Here is a 27,248-nt window from a genome sequence, read left to right on the forward strand (position 1 = left end):
TGCTGTTTGTTACTAGTACATCTTAAGCTGTGTTGTTACTCCCTGTTCTGTTCTTACTATTGCTGTTTGTTACTAGTACATCTTAAGCTCTGTTGTTACTCCCTCTTCTGTTCTTACTATTGGTGTTTGTTACTGGTACATCTAAAGCTCTGTTGTTACTCCCTGTTCTGTTCTTATTATTGCTGTTTGTTACTAGTACATCTTGAGATCTGTTGTTACTTCTTGTCCTGTTCTTACTATTGGTGTTTGTTACTAGTACATCTAAGCTCTGTTGTTACTCCCTGTTCTGTTCTTACTATTGGTGTTTGTTACTAGTACATCTTAAGCTCTGTTGTTACTCCCTGTTCTGTTCTTACTATTGCTGTTTGTTACTAGTACATCTTAAGCTCTGTTGTTACTCCCTGTTCTGTTCTTACTATTGGTGTTTGTTACTAGTACATCTTAAGCTCTGTTGTTACTCCCTGTTCTGTTCTTACTATTGGTGTTTGTTACTAGTACATCTTAAGCTCTGTTGTTACTCCCTGTTCTGTTCTTACTATTGCTGTTTGTTACTAGTACATCTTAAGCTCTGTTGTTACTCCCTGTTCTGTTCTTACTATTGGTGTTTGTTACTAGTACATCTTAAGCTCTGTTGTTACTCCCTGTTCTGTTCTTACTATTGGTGTTTGTTACTAGTACATCTTAAGCTCTGTTGTTACTCCCTGTTCTGTTCTTACTATTGGTGTTTGTTACTAGTACATCTTAAGCTCTGTTGTTACTCCCTGTTCTGTTCTTACTATTGGTGTTTGTTACTAGTACATCTTAAGCTCTGTTGTTACTCCCTGTTCTGTTCTTACTATTGGTGTTTGTTACTAGTACATCTTAAGCTCTGTTGTTACTCCCTGTTCTGTTCTTACTATTGGTGTTTGTTACTAGTACATCTTAAGCTCTGTTGTTACTCCCTGTTCTGTTCTTACTATTGGTGTTTGTTACTAGTACATCTTAAGCTCTGTTGTTACTCCCTGTTCTGTTCTTACTATTGGTGTTTGTTACTAGTACATCTTAAGCTCTGTTGTTACTCCCTGTTCTGTTCTTACTATTGGTGTTTGTTACTAGTACATCTTAAGCTCTGTTGTTACTCCCTGTTCTGTTCTTACTATTGCTGTTTGTTACTAGTACATCTTAAGCTCTGTTGTTACTCCCTGTTCTGTTCTTACTATTGGTGTTTGTTACTAGTACATCTTAAGCTCTGTTGTTACTCCCTGTTCTGTTCTTACTATTGGTGTTTGTTACTAGTACATCTTAAGCTCTGTTGTTACTCCCTGTTCTGTTCTTACTATTGCTGTTTGTTACTAGTACATCTTAAGCTCTGTTGTTACTCCCTGTTCTGTTCTTACTATTGGTGTTTGTTACTAGTACATCTTAAGCTCTGTTGTTACTCCCTGTTCTGTTCTTACTATTGGTGTTTGTTACTAGTACATCTTAAGCTCTGTTGTTACTCCCTGTTCTGTTCTTACTATTGGTGTTTGTTACTAGTACATCTTAAGCTCTGTTGTTACTCCCTGTTCTGTTCTTACTATTGGTGTTTGTTACTAGTACATCTTAAGCTCTGTTGTTACTCCCTGTTCTGTTCTTACTATTGGTGTTTGTTACTAGTACATCTTAAGCTCTGTTGTTACTCCCTGTTCTGTTCTTACTATTGGTGTTTGTTACTAGTACATCTTAAGCTCTGTTGTTACTCCCTGTTCTGTTCTTACTATTGGTGTTTGTTACTAGTACATCTTAAGCTCTGTTGTTACTCCCTGTTCTGTTCTTACTATTGGTGTTTGTTACTAGTACATCTTAAGCTCTGTTGTTACTCCCTGTTCTGTTCTTACTATTGGTGTTTGTTACTAGTACATCTTAAGCTCTGTTGTTACTCCCTGTTCTGTTCTTACTATTGGTGTTTGTTACTAGTACATCTTAAGCTCTGTTGTTACTCCCTGTTCTGTTCTTACTATTGGTGTTTGTTACTAGTACATCTTAAGCTCTGTTGTTACTCCCTGTTCTGTTCTTACTATTGGTGTTTGTTACTAGTACATCTTAAGCTCTGTTGTTACTCCCTGTTCTGTTCTTACTATTGGTGTTTGTTACTAGTACATCTTAAGCTCTGTTGTTACTCCCTGTTCTGTTCTTACTATTGGTGTTTGTTACTAGTACATCTTAAGCTCTGTTGTTACTCCCTGTTCTGTTCTTACTATTGGTGTTTGTTACTAGTACATCTTAAGCTCTGTTGTTACTCCCTGTTCTGTTCTTACTATTGGTGTTTGTTACTAGTACATCTTAAGCTCTGTTGTTACTCCCTGTTCTGTTCTTACTATTGGTGTTTGTTACTAGTACATCTTAAGCTCTGTTGTTACTCCCTGTTCTGTTCTTACTATTGGTGTTTGTTACTAGTACATCTTAAGCTCTGTTGTTACTCCCTGTTCTGTTCTTACTATTGGTGTTTGTTACTAGTACATCTTAAGCTCTGTTGTTACTCCCTGTTCTGTTCTTACTATTGGTGTTTGTTACTAGTACATCTTAAGCTCTGTTGTTACTCCCTGTTCTGTTCTTACTATTACTGTTTGTTACTAGTACATCTTAAGCTCTGTTGTTACTCCCTGTTCTGTTCTTACTATTGGTGTTTGTTACTAGTACATCTTAAGCTCTGTTGTTACTCCCTGTTCTGTTCTTACTATTGGTGTTTGTTACTAGTACATCTTAAGCTCTGTTGTTACTCCCTGTTTTGTTCTTACTATTGCTGTTTGTTACTAGTACATCTTAAGCTGTGTTGTTAGTCCCTGTTCTGTTCTTACTATTGCTGTTTGTTACTAGTACATCTTAAGCTCTGTTGTTACTCCCTCTTCTGTTTTTACTATTGGTGTTTGTTACTGGTACATCTAAAGCTCTGTTGTTACTCCCTGTTCTGTTCTTATTATTGCTGTTTGTTACTAGTACATCTTGAGATCTGTTGTTACTCCTTGTCCTGTTCTTACTATTGGTGTTTGTTACTAGTACATCCTAAGCTCTGTTGTTACTCCCTGTTCTGTTCTTACAATTGGTGTTTGTTACTAGTACATCTTGAGCTGTGTTGTTACTCCCTGTTCTTTTCTTACTATTGGTATTTGTTACTAGTACATCTTAAGCTCTGTTGTTACTCCCTGTCCTGTTCTTACTATTGGTGTTTGTTACTAGTACATCTTAAGCTCTGTTGTTACTCCCTGTTCTGTTCTTACTATTGGTGTTTGTTACTAGTACATCTTGAGCTCTGTTGTTACTCCCTGTTCTGTTCTTACTATTGCTGTTTGTTAGTAGTACATCTTAAGCTTTGTTGTTACTCCCTGTTCTGTTCTTACAATTGCTGTTTGTTATTAGTACATCTTAAGCGCTGTTGTTACTCCCTGTTCTGTTGTTACAATTGGTATTTGTTACTAGTACATCTTGAGATCTGTTGTTACTTCTTGTCCTGTTCTTACTATTGGTGTTTGTTACTAGTACATCTTAAGCTCTGTTGTTACTCCCTGTTCTGTTCTTACTATTGGTGTTTGTTACTAGTACATCTTAAGCTCTGTTGTTACTCCCTGTTCTGTTCTTACTATTGCTGTTTGTTACTAGTACATCTTAAGCTCTGTTGTTACTCCCTGTTCTGTTCTTACTATTGGTGTTTGTTACTAGTACATCTTAAGCTCTGTTGTTACTCCCTGTTCTGTTCTTACTATTGGTGTTTGTTACTAGTACATCTTAAGCTCTGTTGTTACTCCCTGTTTTGTTCTTACTATTGGTGTTTGTTACTAGTACATCTTAAGCTCTGTTGTTACTCCCTGTTCTGTTCTTACTATTGGTGTTTGTTACTAGTACATCTTAAGCTCTGTTGTTACTCCCTCTTCTGTTCTTACTATTGGTGTTTGTTACTAGTACATCTTAAGCTCTGTTGTTACTCCCTCTTCTGTTCTTACTATTGGTGTTTGTTACTGGTACATCTTAAGCTCTGTTGTTACTCCCTGTTCTGTTCTTACTATTGGTGTTTGTTACTAGTACATCTTAAGCTCTGTTGTTACTCCCTGTTCTGTTCTTACTATTGGTGTTTGTTACTAGTACATCTTAAGCTCTGTTGTTACTCCCTGTTCTGTTCTTACTATTGGTGTTTGTTACTAGTACATCTTAAGCTCTGTTGTTACTCCCTGTTCTGTTCTTACTATTGGTGTTTGTTACTAGTACATCTTAAGCTCTGTTGTTACTCCCTGTTCTGTTCTTACTATTGGTGTTTGTTACTAGTACATCTTAAGCTCTGTTGTTACTCCCTGTTCTGTTCTTACTATTGGTGTTTGTTACTAGTACATCTTAAGCTCTGTTGTTACTCCCTGTTCTGTTCTTACTATTGGTGTTTGTTACTAGTACATCTTAAGCTCTGTTGTTACTCCCTGTTCTGTTCTTACTATTGGTGTTTGTTACTAGTACATCTTAAGCTCTGTTGTTACTCCCTGTTCTGTTCTTACTATTGGTGTTTGTTACTAGTACATCTTAAGCTCTGTTGTTACTCCCTGTTCTGTTCTTACTATTGGTGTTTGTTACTAGTACATCTTAAGCTCTGTTGTTACTCCCTGTTCTGTTCTTACTATTGGTGTTTGTTACTAGTACATCTTAAGCTCTGTTGTTACTCCCTGTTCTGTTCTTACTATTGGTGTTTGTTACTAGTACATCTTAAGCTCTGTTGTTACTCCCTGTTCTGTTCTTACTATTGGTGTTTGTTACTAGTACATCTTAAGCTCTGTTGTTACTCCCTGTTCTGTTCTTACTATTGCTGTTTGTTACTAGTACATCTTAAGCTCTGTTGTTACTCCCTGTTCTGTTCTTACTATTGGTGTTTGTTACTAGTACATCTTAAGCTCTGTTGTTACTCCCTGTTCTGTTCTTACTATTGGTGTTTGTTACTAGTACATCTTAAGCTCTGTTGTTACTCCCTGTTCTGTTCTTACTATTGGTGTTTGTTACTAGTACATCTTAAGCTCTGTTGTTACTCCCTGTTCTGTTCTTACTATTGGTGTTTGTTACTAGTACATCTTAAGCTCTGTTGTTACTCCCTGTTCTGTTCTTACTATTGGTGTTTGTTACTAGTACATCTTAAGCTCTGTTGTTACTCCCTGTTCTGTTCTTACTATTGGTGTTTGTTACTAGTACATCTTAAGCTCTGTTGTTACTCCCTGTTCTGTTCTTACTATTGGTGTTTGTTACTAGTACATCTTAAGCTCTGTTGTTACTCCCTGTTCTGTTCTTACTATTGGTGTTTGTTACTAGTACATCTTAAGCTCTGTTGTTACTCCCTGTTCTGTTCTTACTATTGGTGTTTGTTACTAGTACATCTTAAGCTCTGTTGTTACTCCCTGTTCTGTTCTTACTATTGGTGTTTGTTACTAGTACATCTTAAGCTCTGTTGTTACTCCCTGTTCTGTTCTTACTATTGGTGTTTGTTACTAGTACATCTTAAGCTCTGTTGTTACTCCCTGTTCTGTTCTTACTATTGGCTGTTTGTTACTAGTACATCTTAAGCTCTGTTGTTACTCCCTGTTCTGTTCTTACTATTGGTGTTTGTTACTAGTACATCTTAAGCTCTGTTGTTACTCCCTGTTCTGTTCTTACTATTGGTGTTTGTTACTAGTACATCTTAAGCTCTGTTGTTACTCCCTGTTCTGTTCTTACTATTGGTGTTTGTTACTAGTACATCTTAAGCTCTGTTGTTACTCCCTGTTCTGTTCTTACTATTGGTGTTTGTTACTAGTACATCTTAAGCTCTGTTGTTACTCCCTGTTCTGTTCTTACTATTGGTGTTTGTTACTAGTACATCTTAAGCTCTGTTGTTACTCCCTGTTCTGTTCTTACTATTGGTGTTTGTTACTAGTACATCTTAAGCTCTGTTGTTACTCCTCTGTTTCTGTTCTTACTATTGGTGTTTGTTACTAGTACATCTTAAGCTCTGTTGTTACTCCCTGTTCTGTTCTTACTATTGGTGTTTGTTACTAGTACATCTTAAGCTCTGTTGTTACTCCCTGTTCTGTTCTTACTATTGGTGTTTGTTACTAGTACATCTTAAGCTCTGTTGTTACTCCCTGTTCTGTTCTTACTATTGGTGTTTGTTACTAGTACATCTTAAGCTCTGTTGTTACTCCCTGTTCTGTTCTTACTATTGGTGTTTGTTACTAGTACATCTTAAGCTCTGTTGTTACTCCCTGTTCTGTTCTTACTATTGGTGTTTGTTACTAGTACATCTTAAGCTCTGTTGTTACTCCCTGTTCTGTTCTTACTATTGGTGTTTGTTACTAGTACATCTTAAGCTCTGTTGTTACTCCCTGTTCTGTTCTTACTATTGGTGTTTGTTACTAGTACATCTTAAGCTCTGTTGTTACTCCCTGTTCTGTTCTTACTATTGGTGTTTGTTACTAGTACATCTTAAGCTCTGTTGTTACTCCCTGTTCTGTTCTTACTATTGGTGTTTGTTACTAGTACATCTGTTTAAGCTCTGTTGTTACTCCTCTGTTGTTCTGTTCTTACTATTGGTGTTTGTTACTAGTACATCTTAAGCTCTGTTGTTACTCCCTGTTCTGTTCTTACTATTGTTGTGTTTGTTACTAGTACATCTTAAGCTCTGTTGTTACTCCCTGTTCTGTTCTTACTATTGGTGTTTGTTACTAGTACATCTTAAGCTCTGTTGTTACTCCCTGTTCTGTTCTTACTATTGGTGTTTGTTACTAGTACATCTTAAGCTCTGTTGTTACTCCCTGTTCTGTTCTTACTATTGGTGTTTGTTACTAGTACATCTTAAGCTCTGTTGTTACTCCCTGTTCTGTTCTTACTATTGGTGTTTGTTACTAGTACATCTTAAGCTCTGTTGTTACTCCCTGTTCTGTTCTTACTATTGGTGTTTGTTACTAGTACATCTTAAGCTCTGTTGTTACTCCCTGTTCTGTTCTTACTATTGGTGTTTGTTACTAGTACATCTTAAGCTCTGTTGTTACTCCCTGTTCTGTTCTTACTATTGGTGTTTGTTACTAGTACATCTTAAGCTCTGTTGTTACTCCCTGTTCTGTTCTTACTATTGGTGTTTGTTACTAGTACATCTTAAGCTCTGTTGTTACTCCCTGTTCTGTTCTTACTATTGGTGTTTGTTACTAGTACATCTTAAGCTCTGTTGTTACTCCCTGTTCTGTTCTTACTATTGGTGTTTGTTACTAGTACATCTTAAGCTCTGTTGTTACTCCCTGTTCTGTTCTTACTATTGGTGTTTGTTACTAGTACATCTTAAGCTCTGTTGTTACTCCCTGTTCTGTTCTTACTATTGGTGTTTGTTACTAGTACATCTTAAGCTCTGTTGTTACTCCCTGTTCTGTTCTTACTATTGGTGTTTGTTACTAGTACATCTTAAGCTCTGTTGTTACTCCCTGTTCTGTTCTTACTATTGGTGTTTGTTACTAGTACATCTTAAGCTCTGTTGTTACTCCCTGTTCTGTTCTTACTATTGGTGTTTGTTACTAGTACATCTTAAGCTCTGTTGTTACTCCCTGTTCTGTTCTTACTATTGGTGTTTGTTACTAGTACATCTTAAGCTCTGTTGTTACTCCCTGTTCTGTTCTTACTATTGGTGTTTGTTACTGGTACATCTTAAGCTCTGTTGTTACTCCCTGTTCTGTTCTTACTATTGGTGTTTGTTACTAGTACATCTTAAGCTCTGTTGTTACTCCCTGTTCTGTTCTTACTATTGGTGTTTGTTACTAGTACATCTTAAGCTGTGTTGTTACTCCCTGTTCTGTTCTTACTATTGGTGTTTGTTACTAGTACATCTTAAGCTCTGTTGTTACTCCCTGTTCTGTTCTTACTATTGCTGTTTGTTACTAGTACATCTTAAGCTCTGTTGTTACTCCCTGTTCTGTTCTTACTATTGGTGTTTGTTACTAGTACATCTTAAGCTCTGTTGTTACTCCCTGTTCTGTTTTTACTATTGGTGTTTGTTACTAGTACATCTTAAGCTCTGTTGTTACTCCCTGTTCTGTTCTTACTATTGCTGTTTGTTACTAGTACATCTTAAGCTCTGTTGTTACTCCTTGTCCTGTTCTTACTATTGGTGTTTGTTACTAGTACATCTTAAGCTCTGTTGTTACTCCCTGTTCTGTTCTTACTATTGGTGTTTGTTACTAGTACATCTTAAGCTCTGTTGTTACTCCCTGTTCTTTTCTTACTATTGGTATTTGTTACTAGTACATCTTAAGCTCTGTTGTTACTCCCTGTCCTGTTCTTACTATTGGTGTTTGTTACTAGTACATCTTAAGCTCTGTTGTTACTCCCCCTGTTCTGTTTGTTACTATTGGTGTTTGTTTACTAGTTACTAGTACATCTTAAGCTCTGTTGTTACTCCCTGTTCTGTTCTTACTATTGCTGTTTGTTACTAGTACATCTTAAGCTCTGTTGTTACTCCCTGTTCTGTTCTTACTATTGCTGTTTGTTACTAGTACATCTTAAGCTCTGTTGTTACTCCCTGTTCTGTTCTTACTATTGGTGTTTGTTACTAGTACATCTTAAGCTCTGTTGTTACTCCCTGTTCTGTTCTTACTATTGGTGTTTGTTACTAGTACATCTTAAGCTCTGTTGTTACTCCCTGTTCTGTTCTTACTATTGCTGTTTGTTACTAGTACATCTTAAGCTCTGTTGTTACTCCCTGTTCTGTTCTTACTATTGGTGTTTGTTACTAGTACATCTTAAGCTCTGTTGTTACTCCCTGTTCTGTTCTTACTATTGGTGTTTGTTACTAGTACATCTTAAGCTCTGTTGTTACTCCCTGTTCTGTTCTTACTATTGGTGTTTGTTACTAGTACATCTTAAGCTCTGTTGTTACTCCCTGTTCTGTTCTTACTATTGGTGTTTGTTACTAGTACATCTTAAGCTCTGTTGTTACTCCCTGTTCTGTTCTTACTATTGGTGTTTGTTACTAGTACATCTTAAGCTCTGTTGTTACTCCCTGTTCTGTTCTTACTATTGGTGTTTGTTACTAGTACATCTTAAGCTCTGTTGTTACTCCCTGTTCTGTTCTTACTATTGGTGTTTGTTACTAGTACATCTTAAGCTCTGTTGTTACTCCCTGTTCTGTTCTTACTATTGGTGTTTGTTACTAGTACATCTTAAGCTCTGTTGTTACTCCCTGTTCTGTTCTTACTATTGGTGTTTGTTACTAGTACATCTTAAGCTCTGTTGTTACTCCCTGTTCTGTTCTTACTATTGGTGTTTGTTACTGGTACATCTTAAGCTCTGTTGTTACTCCCTGTTCTGTTCTTACTATTGGTGTTTGTTACTAGTACATCTTAAGCTCTGTTGTTACTCCCTGTTCTGTTCTTACTATTGGTGTTTGTTACTAGTACATCTTAAGCTCTGTTGTTACTCCCTGTTCTGTTCTTACTATTGGTGTTTGTTACTAGTACATCTTAAGCTCTGTTGTTACTCCCTGTTCTGTTCTTACTATTGCTGTTTGTTAGTAGTACATCTTAAGCTCTGTTGTTACTCCCTGTTCTGTTCTTACTATTGCTGTTTGTTACTAGTACATCTTAAGCTCTGTTGTTACTCCCTGTTCTGTTCTTACTATTGGTGTTTGTTACTAGTACATCTTAGGCTCTGTTGTTACTCCCTGTTCTGTTCTTACTATTGCTGTTTGTTACTAGTACATCTTAAGCTCTGTTGTTACTCCCTGTTCTGTTCTTACTATTGGTGTTTGTTACTAGTACATCTTAAGCTCTGTTGTTACTCCCTGTTCTGTTCTTACTATTGGTGTTTGTTACTAGTACATCTTAAGCTCTGTTGTTACTCCCTGTTCTGTTCTTACTATTGGTGTTTGTTACTAGTACATCTTAAGCTCTGTTGTTACTCCCTGTTCTGTTCTTACTATTGGTGTTTGTTACTAGTACATCTTAAGCTCTGTTGTTACTCCCTGTTCTGTTCTTACTATTGGTGTTTGTTACTAGTACATCTTAAGCTCTGTTGTTACTCCCTGTTCTGTTCTTACTATTGGTGTTTGTTACTAGTACATCTTAAGCTCTGTTGTTACTCCCTGTTCTGTTCTTACTATTGCTGTTTGTTACTAGTACATCTTAAGCTCTGTTGTTACTCCCTGTTCTGTTCTTACTATTGGTGTTTGTTACTAGTACATCTTAAGCTCTGTTGTTACTCCCTGTTCTGTTCTTACTATTGGTGTTTGTTACTAGTACATCTTAAGCTCTGTTGTTACTCCCTGTTCTGTTCTGTTCTTACTATTGCTGTTTGTTACTAGTACATCTTAAGCTCTGTTGTTACTCCCTGTTCTGTTCTTACTATTGGTGTTTGTTACTAGTACATCTTAAGCTCTGTTGTTACTCCCTGTTCTGTTCTTACTATTGGTGTTTGTTACTAGTACATCTTAAGCTCTGTTGTTACTCCCTGTTCTGTTCTTACTATTGGTGTTTGTTACTAGTACATCTTAAGCTCTGTTGTTACTCCCTGTTCTGTTCTTACTATTGGTGTTTGTTACTAGTACATCTTAAGCTCTGTTGTTACTCCCTGTTCTGTTCTTACTATTGGTGTTTGTTACTAGTACATCTTAAGCTCTGTTGTTACTCCCTGTTCTGTTCTTACTATTGCTGTTTGTTAGTAGTACATCTTAAGCTCTGTTGTTACTCCCTGTTTTGTTCTTACTATTGCTGTTTGTTACTAGTACATCTTAAGCTCTGTTGTTACTCCCTGTTCTGTTCTTACTATTGGTGTTTGTTACTAGTACATCTTAAGCTGTGTTGTTACTCCCTGTTCTGTTCTTACTATTGGTGTTTGTTACTAGTACATCTTAAGCTCTGTTGTTACTCCCTGTTCTGTTCTTACTATTGGTGTTTGTTACTAGTACATCTTAAGCTCTGTTGTTACTCCCTGTTCTGTTCTTACTATTGGTGTTTGTTACTGGTACATCTTAAGCTCTGTTGTTACTCCCTGTTCTGTTCTTACTATTGGTGTTTGTTACTAGTACATCTTAAGCTCTGTTGTTATTCCCTGTTCTGTTCTTACTATTGGTGTTTGTTACTAGTACATCTTAAGCTCTGTTGTTACTCCCTGTTCTGTTCTTACTATTGGTGTTTGTTACTAGTACATCTTAAGCTCTGTTGTTACTCCCTGTTCTGTTCTTACTATTGGTGTTTGTTACTAGTACATCTTAAGCTCTGTTGTTACTCCCTGTTCTGTTCTTACTATTGGTGTTTGTTACTAGTACATCTTAAGCTCTGTTGTTACTCCCTGTTCTGTTCTTACTATTGGTGTTTGTTACTAGTACATCTTAAGCTCTGTTGTTACTCCCTGTTCTGTTCTTACTATTGGTGTTTGTTACTAGTACATCTTAAGCTCTGTTGTTACTCCCTGTTCTGTTCTTACTATTGGTGTTTGTTACTAGTACATCTTAAGCTCTGTTGTTACTCCCTGTTCTGTTCTTACTATTGGTGTTTGTTACTAGTACATCTTAAGCTCTGTTGTTACTCCCTGTTCTGTTCTTACTATTGGTGTTTGTTACTAGTACATCTTAAGCTCTGTTGTTACTCCCTGTTCTGTTCTTACTATTGGTGTTTGTTACTAGTACATCTTAAGCTCTGTTGTTACTCCCTGTTCTGTTCTTACTATTGGTGTTTGTTACTAGTACATCTTAAGCTCTGTTGTTACTCCCTGTTCTGTTCTTACTATTGGTGTTTGTTACTAGTACATCTTAAGCTCTGTTGTTACTCCCTGTTCTGTTCTTACTATTGGTGTTTGTTACTAGTACATCTTAAGCTCTGTTGTTACTCCCTGTTCTGTTCTTACTATTGGTGTTTGTTACTAGTACATCTTAAGCTCTGTTGTTACTCCCTGTTCTGTTCTTACTATTGGTGTTTGTTACTAGTACATCTTAAGCTCTGTTGTTACTCCCTCTTCTGTTCTTACTATTGGTGTTTGTTACTAGTACATCTTAAGCTCTGTTGTTACTCCCTGTTCTGTTCTTACTATTGGTGTTTGTTACTGGTACATCTTAAGCTCTGTTGTTACTCCCTGTTCTGTTCTTACTATTGCTGTTTGTTACTAGTACATCTTAAGCTCTGTTGTTACTCCCTGTTCTGTTCTTACTATTGGTGTTTGTTACTAGTACATCTTAAGCTCTGTTGTTACTCTCTGTTCTGTTCTTACTATTGCTGTTTGTTACTAGTACATCTTAAGCTCTGTTGTTACTCCCTGTTTTGTTCTTACTATTGCTGTTTGTTACTGGTACATCTTAAGCTCTGTTGTTACTCCCTGTTCTGTTCTTACTATTGCTGTTTGTTACTAGTACATCTTAAGCTCTGTTGTTACTCCCTGTTCTGTTTTTACTATTGGTGTTTGTTACTGGTACATCTTAAGCTCTGTTGTTACTCCCTGTTCTGTTCTTACTATTGCTGTTTGTTACTAGTACATCTTGAGCTCTGTTGTTACTCCTTGTCCTGTTCTTACTATTGGTGTTTGTTACTAGTACATCCTAAGCTCTGTTGTTACTCCCTGTTCTGTTCTTACTATTGGTGTTTGTTACTAGTACATCTTAAGCTCTGTTGTTACTCCCTGTTCTGTTCTTACTATTGGTGTTTGTTACTAGTACATCTTAAGCTCTGTTGTTACTCCCTGTCCTGTTCTTACTATTGGTGTTTGTTACTAGTACATCTTAAGCTCTGTTGTTACTCCCTGTTCTGTTCTTACTATTGGTGTTTGTTACTAGTACATCTTAAGCTCTGTTGTTACTCCCTGTTCTGTTCTTACTATTGCTGTTTGTTACTAGTACATCTTAAGCTCTGTTGTTACTCCCTGTTCTGTTCTTACTATTGCTGTTTGTTACTAGTACATCTTAAGCTCTGTTGTTACTCCCTGTTCTGTTGTTACTATTGGTGTTTGTTACTAGTACATCTTGAGCTCTGTTGTTACTCCCTGTCCTGTTCTTACTATTGGTGTTTGTTACTAGTACATCTTAAGCTCTGTTGTTACTCCCTGTTCTGTTCTTACTATTGGTGTTTGTTACTAGTACATCTTAAGCTCTGTTGTTACTCCCTGTTCTGTTCTTACTATTGCTGTTTGTTACTAGTACATCTTGAGCTCTGTTGTTACTCCTTGTCCTGTTCTTACTATTGGTGTTTGTTACTAGTACATCCTAAGCTCTGTTTTTCTCCCTGTTCTGTTCTTACTATTGGTGTTTGTTACTAGTACATCTTAAGCTCTGTTGTTACCCCCTGTTCTGTTCTTACTATTGCTGTTTGTTACTAGTACATCTTAAGCTCTGTTGTTACTCCCTGTTCTGTTCTTACTATTGGTGTTTGTTACTGGTACATCTTAAGCTCTGTTGTTACTCCCTCTTCTGTTCTTACTATTGGTGTTTGTTACTAGTACATCTTAAGCTCTGTTGTTACTCCCTGTTCTGTTTTTACTATTGGTGTTTGTTACTGGTACATCTTAAGCTCTGTTGTTACTCCCTGTCTTCTTTTTACTGTTGGTGTTTGTTACTAGTAAATCTTAAGCTCTGTTGTTACTCCCTTTCCTGTTTATACTATTGGTGTTTGTTACTAGTACATCTTAAACTGTTGTTACTCCCTGTCCTGTTTTTACTATTGGTGTTTGTTACTAGTACACCTGAAGCTCTGTTGTTACTCCCTGTTCTGTTCTTACTATTGGTGTTTGTTACTGGTACATCTTAAGCTCTGTTGTTACTCCCTGTTCTGTTCTTACTATTGGTGTTTGTTACTGGTACATCTTAAGCTCTGTTGTTACTCCCTGTTCTGTTCTTACTATTGGTGTTTGTTACTGGTACATCTTATGCTCTGTTGTTACTCCCTGTTCTGTTCTTACTATTGCTGTTTGTTAGTAGTACATCTTAAGCTTGTTGTTACTCCCTGTTCTGTTCTTACTATTGCTGTTTGTTATTAGTACATCTTAAGCGCTGTTGTTACTCCCTGTTCTGTTGTTACTATTGCTGTTTGTTACTAGTATATCTGTAGCTCTGTTGTTACTCCCTGTCCTGTTTTTACTATTGGTGTTTGTTACTAGTACATCTTAAGCTCTGTTGTTACTCCCTGTTCTGTTCTTACTATTAGTGTTTGTTACTAGTACATCTTAAGCTCTGTTGTTACTCCCTGTTCTGTTCTTACTATTGCTGTTTGTTACTAGTACATCTTAAGCTCTGTTGTTACTCCTTGTCCTGTTCTTACTATTGGTGTTTGTTACTAGTACATCCTAAGCTCTGTTGTTACTCCCTGTTCTGTTCTTACTATTGGTGTTTGTTACTAGTACATCTTAAGCTCTGTTGTTACTCCCTGTTCTGTTCTTACTATTGCTGTTTGTTACTAGTACATATTAAGCTCTGTTGTTACTCCCTGTTCTGTTCTTACTATTGGTGTTTGTTACTGGTACATCTTAAGCTCTGTTGTTACTCCCTCTTCTGTTCTTACTATTGGTGTTTGTTACTAGTACATCTTAAGCTCTGTTGTTACTCCCTGTTCTGTTTTTACTATTGGTGTTTGTTACTGGTACATCTTAAGCTCTGTTGTTACTCCCTGTCTTCTTCTTACTGTTGGTGTTTGTTACTAGTAAATTTTAAGCTCTGTTGTTACTCCCTTTCCTGTTTATACTATTGGTGTTTGTTACTAGTACATCTTAAACTGTTGTTACTCCCTGTCCTGTTTTTACTATTGGTGTTTGTTACTAGTACACCTGAAGCTCTGTTGTTACTCCCTGTTCTGTTCTTACTATTGGTGTTTGTTACTGGTACATCTTAAGCTCTGTTGTTACTCCCTGTTCTGTTCTTACTATTGGTGTTTGTTACTGGTACACCTTAAGCTCTGTTGTTACTCCCTGTTCTGTTCTTACTATTGCTGTTTGTTAGTAGTACATCTTAAGCTTTGTTGTTACTCCCTGTTCTGTTCTTACAATTGCTGTTTGTTATTAGTACATCTTAAGCGCTGTTGTTACTATTGCTGTTTGTTACTAGTATATCTGTAGCTCTGTTGTTACTCCCTGTCCTGTTTTTACTATTGGTGTTTGTTACTAGTACATCTTAAGCTCTGTTGTTACTCCCTGTCCTTTTTTTACTATTGGTGTTTGTTACTAGTACATCTGAAGCTCTGTTGTTACTCCCTGTTCTGTTCTTACTATTAGTGTTTGTTACTAGTACATCTTAAGCTCTGTTGTTACTCCCTGTTCTTGTACATTACATTAAACAAAAACGTGATTTCTATAGACATTCATTTCACTATCTTGCTAAGCTCCCTAATTTTTTAGCTATTGTCAAACAGTTCCTAATACAAGGTATTTTAACTGACACACTGTAGTTACATGACATTTTTGTATAGTACACATGCAATATTTGACAATACACAGTACACGTTACATTCACAATTATAGTTCGTGTGGAAATTGACGGTTGGTCTGAACTGACAGTATCATAAAATAACAATTATTGTTTGACAGTTGATTAGTTTTATATTCAAATACAGTCGCATGAAGCATTTGATATTTTTATTAACACAATTTGAAGAACATGACAGGTGTTTAATATGAGGATTGAGATAAGTTTTTCTTGTATATATCTGGTATATTTTGGTTATTTCATTCTATATATTTTGTTTCGCTTGTTCTCTACCACTGGTATTTTAGCGGTAAGTTCTAGAGCTTATGACAACAAAAAAGCCCTGTCTCGATACCAGGTGGGTGCAGGACTCAGATATCCCATTTTATAGCTTTGTGTTTAACAACGAACACACACACATCTGCTCTGACTAAAAGTATTGATCTAATATGAAAAACAAGAGAAATAAATCGAACTTATTATTACACTTAATACTTGAAAACAAAAGTCGCAGCTATAACTCTTATTCGTTTGATAATAATATAAGTGTTTCAAGTTATCTCTACATAACTGTGTCTACGCAATCTCAACTATCCCTCCTCCAGTGGCTCTGCGGTACGTGTAGTGGTCACAGCATATTTTTTTTTTTTAATTTAGTGCAAAGCTGCACGAGGGCTATCTGCGCTGGCCGTCCCGAATTTAGCAGTGTAAGACCAGAGGGAAGGCAGCTGTTGGGCTACTCTTTTACCAACGAATAGTGGGATTGATCGTAATTTATAACGTCCCCACGGCTGAAAGGGCGAGCATGTTCGGTGCGACCTGGATTCGAACTCGTGACCTTCGGATTATGAGTTGTATGCCTTAACCACCTGGCTATGCCGGGCCCCACAGCACAGATAGCTTATTGTCTAGTTTTGCGCTTAACAACAAACAGACTGGTTGTATTATATATATTCTTGTTATTTTAATTTCGAAAGTTTTATTTATTTAGTTGAACACCTTAGAGGGATTTCTATTCTCTGTTTTAAAATTGTTTCATTCCAGTTTCCACCTATTAGATCGCTTTATTTCTTTTGTCTTGAAAGATTTTGACAAGTGAAAAAGGTGTTGATAGGTGGATTTGAAAACTGTATATATTACAAGTGTTTGTATCTTGAGTACGCTTAACACCACAAATATATATACATATATATAAAGTGTTTATCAGGGATATTTTTGGCAATACAAATATTAAATATAAATTAAAATTATTGTTAATTTTACAACAAGATTCAGGTAATAAATAATGTTTAGTCTTCTGTAGCTATTACATCAAAATATACTGAACAGAAACTGAAGTGAAAGTTGATTCAGGTAACAGATTCAATCACTTAACAGTGTACACACCTTCGAATGTATTTGTTTTACAGTTACAATGCCTACACTGGTTGGGATATGCATTGGAAGCGCTTTTTTGTCTTCACGTTAGCAGCAGTCACGTGCTATTGTTATCGACGTAAAACGTTGCAGGTCGTTCACAAACTGTGTTTCATTTTCAAGAAAATGTCCAGGAAAACCTGTCGTTCTGCGAAAACCAACTGCCTTGAAAACAGCCAGAAGTTTGAAACAAAACTCAAGTTCCACAAACCAAAATAAGCCTCTCTTTGACAAGTCATCTTCCGCTTCTCAGAACATGGACAGAGGAAATACTGACACTCTGAGGTATCAATCACCAGGTGTCCACGAATGTAAACAGTCGATCCCAAAGTGTCACATTAAAACGAAAACGAAGTTCACGGTTGTCATGGTAATAAAGAGAAAGAAGGAAATAAGAGAGAGAAAGAAATTATTAATGAACACGATAGCAAGCTTGGCAAACTCCACTTTCGGTTGAGGTACTCGGCAGAGAAGCAGTCCCTGCTGGTCACCATTGTTCAATGTACGCACCTGCCACCGAAAGACTTGAACAAGGGGACATCTGACCCTTACGTTAAGCTGTTGTTGCTTCCGGATAAACAGCACAAAGTGAAAACCAGAGTACTGCGGAACACCTTACACCCTCATTATGACGAAGAATTCACGTTTTACGGCATCACTCCCAACAAGCTTGAGGTCACTACCCTACACTTTGTGGTTCTTAGCTTTGACCGATACTCAGAGATGACATCATTGGGAAGTCATTTATCCCTTTCAAAACTGCGAGTTTGAAGAATTAGAGAAGGAAATTACTCTCACAAAGGAAATTGCTCCCCGGACACTGAAGGTAAATCACTTTGAACTGTGACAACTTAATATACATATTATATATATGACATATATACTACTAATAATAATATACATAATGTTTAATGGAAACGGAACATTTTTATTCTGAAGAACTAATTTATTTTTTAGGATATGTCTTGTTTTGAGAAATACTCGTATTACGCTCTACTGAATTATTGTGGACTTAAAACTTTTCCTCAGAAATAAAGTAACTCGATTATCTTAAGCCTAGTTAGGTCACCATCACATCATTGTTGACACGTCGATTCTGACATCGGTACATTCTTCTGCTAATTTCATGTACATTTAACATCCATATTTTCGTTTATAAATTATTCTTAATGATTGTAGTTTCAACTCAATGTTGATGACTGGTTGAAAGTTTTGTTTTGAGATTTATCTTATAAGTAAACGTTTGAAAAACAACATTTGTTTCATATTGCAAACGTTCTCTGATAGCTTCGGTCACACGGACGTGGAGAGTTGCTGGTTTCTCTGTGTTACCAACCTGCAGCGAGCAGATTGACAGCCGTGGTACTGAAAGCAAGAAACCTTCCGAAGGTGAACGTGACTGGAATAAGTGGTAAACTTCACACCACGGTGTTCTTTAGGATTCTAGTTTTATTTCATTTCAGTCCAGCTATAACTTCAAAACTTAGTTAAATACTTGTAGAATGTAAGGCCATACTTTAGTATATCCAGGGGCGAAATTGTTAAAAAAAGTTAAAAAAGGTCAGCTGAAGTAATGGAGTAATTTAGAAAACAAAACAACTTTGTGTATACATTAAAAAACAACAAAGCAGTTCTACCAAATATAAAGTCTACTAATATACGTTATACCTGTATAAAGTCTACTAATATACGTTATACCTGTATAAAGTCTACTAATATACGTTATACCAAATATAAAGTCTACTAATATACGTTATACCTGTATAAAGTCTACTAATATACGTTATACCTGTATAAAGTCTACTAATATACGTTCTACCAAATATAAAGTCTACTAATATAAGTTCTACCTGTATAAAGTCTACTAATATATGTTCTACCAAATATAAAGTCTACTAATATAAGTTCTACCAATATAAAATCTACTAATATACGTTCTACCAAATATAAAGTCTACTAATATACGTTATACCTGTATAAAGTCTACTGATATACGTTATACCAAATATAAAAGTCTACTAATATACGTTATACCTGTATAAAGTCTACTAATATACGTTCTACCAAATATAAAGTCTACTAATATACATTATACCTGTATAAAGTCTACTAATATACGTTATACCTGTATAAAGTCTACTAATATACGTTCTACCAAATATAAAGTCTACTAATATAAGTTCTACCTGTATAAAGTCTACTAATATATGTTCTACCAAATATAAAGTCTACTAATATAAGTTCTACCAATATAAAGTCTACTAATATACGTTCTACCAAATATAAAGTCTACTAATATACGTTATACCTGTATAAAGTCTACTGATATACGTTATACCAAATATAAAAGTCTACTAATATACGTTATACCTGTATAAAGTCTACTAATATACGTTATACCTGTATAAAGTCTACTAATATACGTTCTACCAATATAAAGTCTACTAATATAGGTTCTACCAAATATAAAGTCTACTAATATACGTTATAGCTGTATAAAGTCTACTAATATACGTTCTACCAATATAAAGTCTACTAATATACGTTCTACCAAATATAAAGTCTACTAATATACGTTCTACCAAATATAAAGTATACTAATATACGTTATACCTGTATAAAGTCTACTAATATACGTTCTACCAAATATAAAGTATACTAATATACCTTATACCTGTATAAAGTCTACGAATATACGTTCTACCAAATATAAAGTCTACTAATATAAGTTCTACCAAATATAAAGTCTACTAATATACGTTCTACCAAATATAAAGTATACTAATATACGTTATACCTGTATAAAGTCTACTAATATACGTTCTACCAAATATAAAGTCTACTAATATAAGTTCTACCAAATATAAAGTATACTAATATAAGTTCTACCTGTATAAAGTCTACTAATATACGTTCTACCAAATATAAAGTCTACTAATATAAGTTCTACCTGTATAAAGTCTACTAATATAAGTTCTACCTGTATAAAGTCTACTAATATACCTTATACTAATATAAAGTCTACTAATATAAGTTCTACGAGTATAAAGTTTACTAATATAAGTTCTATCAATATAAAGTCTACTAATATAAGTTATACCAATATAAAGTCTACTAATATAAGTTCTACCAATGTAAAGTTTACCAATGTAAAGTCTACTAATATAAGTTCTACCAATATAAAGTCTACTAATATAAGTTCTACCGATATACCTTCTACCTATGTAAAGTTTACTATTATAAGTAATACCAATATAAAGTCTACTAATATAAGTAATGCCAATGTAAGTTCTACCGATATAAGTTTTACCAATGTAAAGTTTACTAATATAAGTTCTACCAATATAAAGTCTACTAATATAAGTAATGCCAATGTAAGTTCTACCGATATGCATTCTACCAATGTAAAGTCTAATAATATAAGTTCTACCAATGTAAAGTCTACTAATATAAGTTCCACCGATATATGTTCTACCAATGTAAAGTTTACTAATATAAGTTGCACCAATATACACACATGAACATTCCTGTTTTATATCCTACTTAAGATACACATGTCTGAATACCCTGTAGAGTTGTAGTTTCTAAATGAATATCTCTTGTTTTATATCCTACTTAAGATATACATGTCTGAATACCATGTAGAGTTGTAGTTTCTAAATGAATATCTCTTGTTTTATATCCTACTTAAGATACACATGTCTGAATACCCTGTAGAGTTGTAGTTTCTAAATGAATATCTCTTGTTTTATATCCTACTTAATATACACATGTCTGAATACCATGTAGAGATGTAGTTTCTAAATGAATATCTCTTGTTTTATATCCTACTTAAGATACACATGTCTAAATACCATGTAGAGCTGTAGTTTCTAAAGGATATCTCTTGTTTTATATCCTACTTAAGATACACATGTCTGAATACCATGTAGAGTTGTAGTTTCTAAATGAATATCTCTTGTTTTATATCCTACTTAAGATACACATGTCTGAATACCCTGTAGAGCTGTAGTTTCTAAATGAATATCTCTTGTTTTATATCCTACTTAAGATACACATGTCTGAATACCATGTAGAGTTGTAGTTTCTAAATGAATATCTCTTGTTTTATATCCTACTTAAGATATACATGTCTGAATACCATGTAGAGTTGTAGTTTCTGAATGAATATCTCTTGTTTTATATCTTATTTAAGATACACAAGTCTGAATACTCTGTAGAGTTGTAGTTTCTAAATGAATATCTCTTGTTTTATATCCTACTTAAGATACACATGTCTGAATACCCTGTAGAGCTGTAGTTTCTAAATGAATATCTCTTGTTTTATATCCTACTTAAGATACAAATGTCTGAATACCATGTAGAGTTGTAGTTTCTAAATGAATATCTCTTATTTTATATCCTACTTAAGATACACATGTCTGAATACCCTGTAGAGTTGTAGTTTCCAAATGAATATCTCTTGTTTTATATCCTACTTAAGATACACATGTCTGAATACCCTGTAGAGTTGTAGTTTCTAAATGAATATCTCTTGTTTTATATCCTACTTAAGATACTCAAGTCTCAATACCCTGTAGAGCTGTAGTTTCTAAATGAATATCTTTTGTTTTATATCCTACTTAAGATATACATGTCTGAATACCATGTAGAGTTGTAGTTTCTAAATGAATATCTCTTGTTTTATATCCTACTTAAGATACACATGTTTGAATACCATGTAGAGTTGTACTTTCTAAATGAATATCTCTTGTTTTATATCCTACTTAAGATACACATGTCTGAATACCATGTAGAGTTGTAGTTTCTAAATGAATATCTTTTGTTTTATATCCTACTTAAGATACACATGTCTGAATACCATGTAGAGTTGTAGTTTCTAAATGAATATCTCTTGTTTTATATCCTACTTAAGATACACATGTCTGAATACCATGTAGAGTTGTAGTTTCTAAATGAATATCTCTTGTTTTATATCCTATTTAAGATACACAAGTCTGAATACTCTGTAGAGTTGTAGTTTCTAAATGAATATCTCTTGTTTTATATCCTACTTAAGATACACATGTCTGAATACCCTGTAGAGCTGTAGTTTCTAAATGAATATCTCTTGTTTTATATCCTACTTAAGATACAAATGTCTGAATACCATGTAGAGTTGTAGTTTCTAAATGAATATCTCTTGTTTTATATCCTACTTAAGATACACATGTCTGAATACCCTGTAGAGTTGTAGTTTCTAAATGAATATCTCTTGTTTTATATCCTACCTAAGATACACATGTCTGAATACCCTGTAGAGTTGTAGTTTCTAAATGAATATCTCTTGTTTTATATCCTACTTAAGATACACATGTCTGAATACCATGTAGAGTTGTAGTTTCTAAATGAATATATCTTGTTTTATATCCTACCTAAGATACACAAGTATGAATACCCTGTAGAGCTGTAGTTTCCAAATGAACATCCGTGTTTTATATCCTACCTAAGATACACAAATCTGAATACCCTGTAGAGCTGTTATTTCTAAATGAATACCCTGGTTTTATATCCTACTTAAGATACGACTGAATACCCTGTAGAGCTGTAGTTTTTAAATGAACATCTCTATTTAAAGCATCCGTTTGTTGTTTTCAGGTTTTATTTGAGTTCATTTTTTCATATGGACCTAAATAATACCGTTAAGACAGTGAATCTGAAAATGGACCACTCGTCGTGAAGAATGAGATTACTGGTATTGTGTAAGTGGTTAGACAGTGGCTACGTACACTGCTATATAACTACACAAGATAGTGGCTACGTACACTGCTATATAACTACACAAGATAGTGGCTACGCACACTGCTATATAACTACACAAGACAGTGGCTACGCACACTGCTATATAACTACACAATACCATATAGTTTAAAACGAATTTTGTTCATCTAATTGAAGACTAGCTTATTTTTGTTAGGTATTTCTATACCTCAGAAATAAAGAAACATTTTTTCCAGTAGGTTGTTCTACTTAAAGTTTTTCAAGCCGCTTGTTTATATGTACATAGTTTTTCTGTGTTAACCGAACGCCTATATTATTTCTAACAGATCCCTACGTCAAGTTGTATCTTCTGTACAAGAACCAGAGAATTGCTAAGAAGAAGACGCACGTGAAGAAACGTACAGTTAACCCTCTGTTTAACGAGTCGTTTGTTTTTAATGTCCCTAATGAAGGGCTGGGATGTATGGGACTGGAGTTTCTTGTTCTGGACTGGGATTGTGTTACAAAGAACGAAGTGGTTGGTCGGCTGGTTCTAGGATCTCGGGTTGGGGGCGCTGCACAACACCACTGGCACGAGATTACCAACTCTCCTCGTAGACAGATAGCAGAGTGGCACAGACTCATGGAATGAGGGATCGTCTTATGTGCCTTCAGTAGCAGCTTAACTTCTCCGAGTTTGAGTTTAGAAATGTTGATAATATTGAAGCAAAACTAAACAGCTCTAGTTCAGTATCTTTCATTCACGCCGATATTTTGTGTATGTTTAATTATTTATCGAGTTTACAGCTGAATATTGAAAATAACGTTTCGTTTTGGAATAAGGTTGGCGTTTTTCCCGTTTCATGTAGAAGTGTTGAAAACAAGCCTCATGTGTATATATATATATATGTTTCCAATAAGACGCTTTCATCAAAGAAATAATTCTCTGTAAGTGAATTATTGTACATTATACCTTATATCAGGGATGGCGAACCTTTTTGAGAGTGTGTGCCCAAATTGGAGATAATCTTCTGAAAGATTCTCTCGCGTGCCAATGGTAATTGTGAATAGCAGATTATCATTTATTATTATTCTGAATTATTTTAAGTAAAACAACTTTAGGAGTAACATATTATTAATAAGTGTAGTAATACACATGAAATACAATTAATAAACTAGTAACAATAATAATGGACTTTTTTTAATGAAACAGGAGGAGTCATTTTGCTTATTTATTCATTATTTTACTATTAACAAAGCGCTTTGTGAAATGATAAACTTTGGTTCATATTATGTAAGCATATTTTACTCTTAATGAGACTTTTTATGCTGCATCAGCGATGGCAGATACTTTATATTAGGCTTGTACTTGGTTGTCCATACATGTAGCACTAGATTTATCAGCAAGTCTATTCCTATAATTATACTATACAAAATTCATCACTGAAAATAATGACTCGTATAAATATGTTGATGAAAATACTGTTAATACTGTCATTGTAACAATTTTATAACAGTCAAAAGTTTCAGTAATAGAATTCCAGAGTTTCAGAACCTCATTTTTTGCACTATTCTGGTCACTAACCCATCTTGTAGTTCAGCTCTTATATCGACGAATGTTTGCCTCCAAATTGAGCTGCTTTGTAAATCAATTTGTTGCATCTCAAAATTATCCAAGTCAATCCACTGCAACATTTCCAAATTCAATTTGTTTAATGTTTTACTGTATCTATACTTTATGAATTTTACAGTTTCTTCAAATAACCTAAGCTTATTAAATCTTTAAAAAAATGTTCAAAAGTTGAATTAATGGTGCTTGAAAATTACATTTGGAAGCTCCGAATGTGTGTTTTAGGTTTTGGAAATATTTAAAAGTGCCATTGTAAACATCACGTTTAAAACTTTTCAGTTTCATTTCAAAAGTTTTTGTTATTAAACGTAACATCAAGTGTTTTGGCAGATCCCTGTAATTTGATGTTCAAGTCATTTAAATGTGAGGAGAAATTTGTAAAAAAACATCAATCTAAGAATGCATACAACATCACATAATTCTTGACAAGAAAATTTTTCATTTGTCAAAAACAGACGAATTTCATCTAAACATTCAACAAACCGTTTAAGGACAGAACCTCTACTCAGCCAACGAACACTGTCGTACATAAGTAGTCCTGTGTACAACGAATTCACCTCTCAGTAAATTCTGAAATTGTATTTTTTTCAAAGCATGCGCAGAAATAAAATAAATTAACTTGGTTACAATTTCCATCAGATTTGCAAGCTCCTTAAGGCCAGCTTTTGCACACAAAGCCTCCTTATGTATAATACAATGAAAGCCTACCAAAACCTGCTTCTTTATCAATCATGCTGGGTGCATTATCAGTTGTCACGGAAACTATTTTTGGAAGGTCAACCTGCCGATTGGATAATTAGTTTACTACTGCCTTATATATTTCAGCCCCTGTGGCATGTTCAAGTAAAGTTACCAAGTTAACCAGTTCTTCGGAGATTTTATCACCCCTACAAGATCGGATAATAATGGCTGTCCTAGCTGATGATGTAACATCAGTGCTATCATCAAGACAAATCGAAAGGAATTTACATGAACCAATATCTTTTGATAGCTATTCTGTTATGTTTGTTTCTATGTCCTGTCTTTTACTATGTTTTTATTTACTGACAATTCCTTAATGCGCTGAATAATTTTTTTTTTCTGAAAAACCGTCAAAAAACAAAGAAGCATGATTCTTTAATATACTCCTCATCACTAAGTGGTTTTCCATGTTAAGCAGTATTCTTTGAAATCATCCTAAAACACGCAGCAACGAAGTTGGAACTACGTGAAACAAGTTTCATCAAAACATTTGTCTTCATGTTGTTGTTGCTGATTTCTTGAGAAATGTGTTCTTTTTGTTCTTGTACACTCTTATCATAAATCCGTTTACGATATATTTCATAATGCTACTTTACAGAGGAAGTCCTGCACATCACTGTTACAGAACAAAAGATAGATAATATTTTATCACCACTTTTGATCAAATCTTACAGTCCGCGATTCTTGAAAATCTCTGCTACTCCTTCCACTTGAATGTTTTTGTTTCTTTGCTGGTTGAGCTGACAAACTGAAAACGGTAAATACAACTTAAAGATATCTTACCAATTAACTTAAATACGATAATTTAACATATAACAACAACTGAAAAGTTATGTCATTTATATAAAAATAAATCTATAATTAAATAACTGATAAAAATATACACATGCCACGCCACATAACACAATATAATTCATATATTTACTGTGAAAAAATAAATGCATATTTACTGTTATTATCATTAACTTTCTCGTATTCACTCACGAACAACAGAAGAACCCTATGAGCAGAGTGAAACCAATATCAACAGTTTACTTCTATTTTTACTCAAATACTTACGTGTACACTGGACCTATGAGGAATTCAAAACGTGTCATCCGATGTCATGTGTTTCTATAACCGCAAAACTTGACTCAAGATGGCGTGAGATGTCTGCTGTGAACATTTCTCACTGCTCCCGGGTTGGAAAAAATTATTCGCTGCTGCATTTGGCAATAATTATATTCATTACTTATATATATTTATTTATTATGGTTTAGCGTTAAGGTTTAAAGAATCAATAGACGGCGCTGCATGTCGCGTGCCAGCAAATATTTTTCGCGTGTCATAGGTTCGCCATCACTGCCTTGTATAGTGTCGTTGTGTCGTGACAAAACAGTTTTGTGAAATTGTTTGAAAACCCTTAATATAATTTATTTGTGTGTGCCATAAATTCGTAATAAAAACGTATGAGTATTTCACAAGGTGAATTTGAGTTTCTGTAAGTTTCAGTGTTATACTGAAATTTTACTTTACAGAATAAAATACCATGTTGTCAGAGCTCGACTGAACTGACAAGAAGAAAGAAAGTTCGATTTGCTCTGCTAAATAACTGTCTGACTGTCTCTTCTTTAGATTTAGAATAAAATCCGCAAAAATGTATATAAATGAAGAAAATAATTGCATATTTTGTTTCTTAAAATAATCAAGCTTCAACGTTGATAAGTGTACTGAAGTTTTTCCGTTGAAAACTTGTTTGGAGAAATAGTGTTAAAATATATTTGTTTATGTTTAGGTACATGTTTTAAGACTGAAACTGTCACAAAGATGGTTTGCCAATTTTTTGTTAACTATGCTTAGACTAATTCAGTTGAATGTCAATATTTTATTTATTTATTTTTGCAACAGTGAACAAAATCTAGGTGGTGTAATAATAATAAATTCCCCTTTAAGTATTTTGGTGATTTTGTTTTTCATACTTAATAACGAATAAATATCTGAGGTAGAAGTTACTAACCGATGGATCCTTCGTAGTAGTAAACAACGTTTACAAAACTGGCGTGCAGATATTACATTAGAATTTCATGCAACATTCAAGTGTATATGGGATACAACTGAACTATTATGTTTCTCAGATTATTTAATTGTATGTTAGGCAGGATAATTGTAATTTGATTTGTAAAAATCTTTCAAAGGGAGCTCGAATTTTGTTCGTTTTGAATAAAGGTATCATTGGATCACGATTTTAACATTCAAATTACGGCGTGAAACAATTCTAAATCTTTTAAACAGTCAGGTAAAGCGATCTTACACATGACAAGTACTTTGTTTTCTGAGCTTAAGAAATGCCGAAAGAGCCATTTATTG

The 27,248-nt window shown here is 34.6% G+C and overlaps 1 protein-coding gene across 1 annotated transcript; it reads left to right on the forward strand.

Moving 5' to 3' along the window:
* Positions 1-17,134: 17,134 nt before the first annotated feature.
* Positions 17,135-26,836, forward strand: LOC143248201 (synaptotagmin-4-like; the record flags this gene model as incomplete). Its single annotated transcript, XM_076496633.1, is given in 5 exon segments — positions 17,135-17,507; positions 17,510-17,556; positions 17,559-17,618; positions 18,080-18,203; positions 22,879-26,836. Coding segments are annotated over 5 exon segments (909 nt in total), but the record flags the coding sequence as incomplete, so codon positions are not given.
* Positions 26,837-27,248: the final 412 nt, after the last annotated feature.

Source organism: Tachypleus tridentatus, chromosome 4 (assembly GCF_004210375.1).
Source record: "Tachypleus tridentatus isolate NWPU-2018 chromosome 4, ASM421037v1, whole genome shotgun sequence".
NCBI lineage: Eukaryota > Metazoa > Arthropoda > Merostomata > Xiphosura > Limulidae > Tachypleus > Tachypleus tridentatus.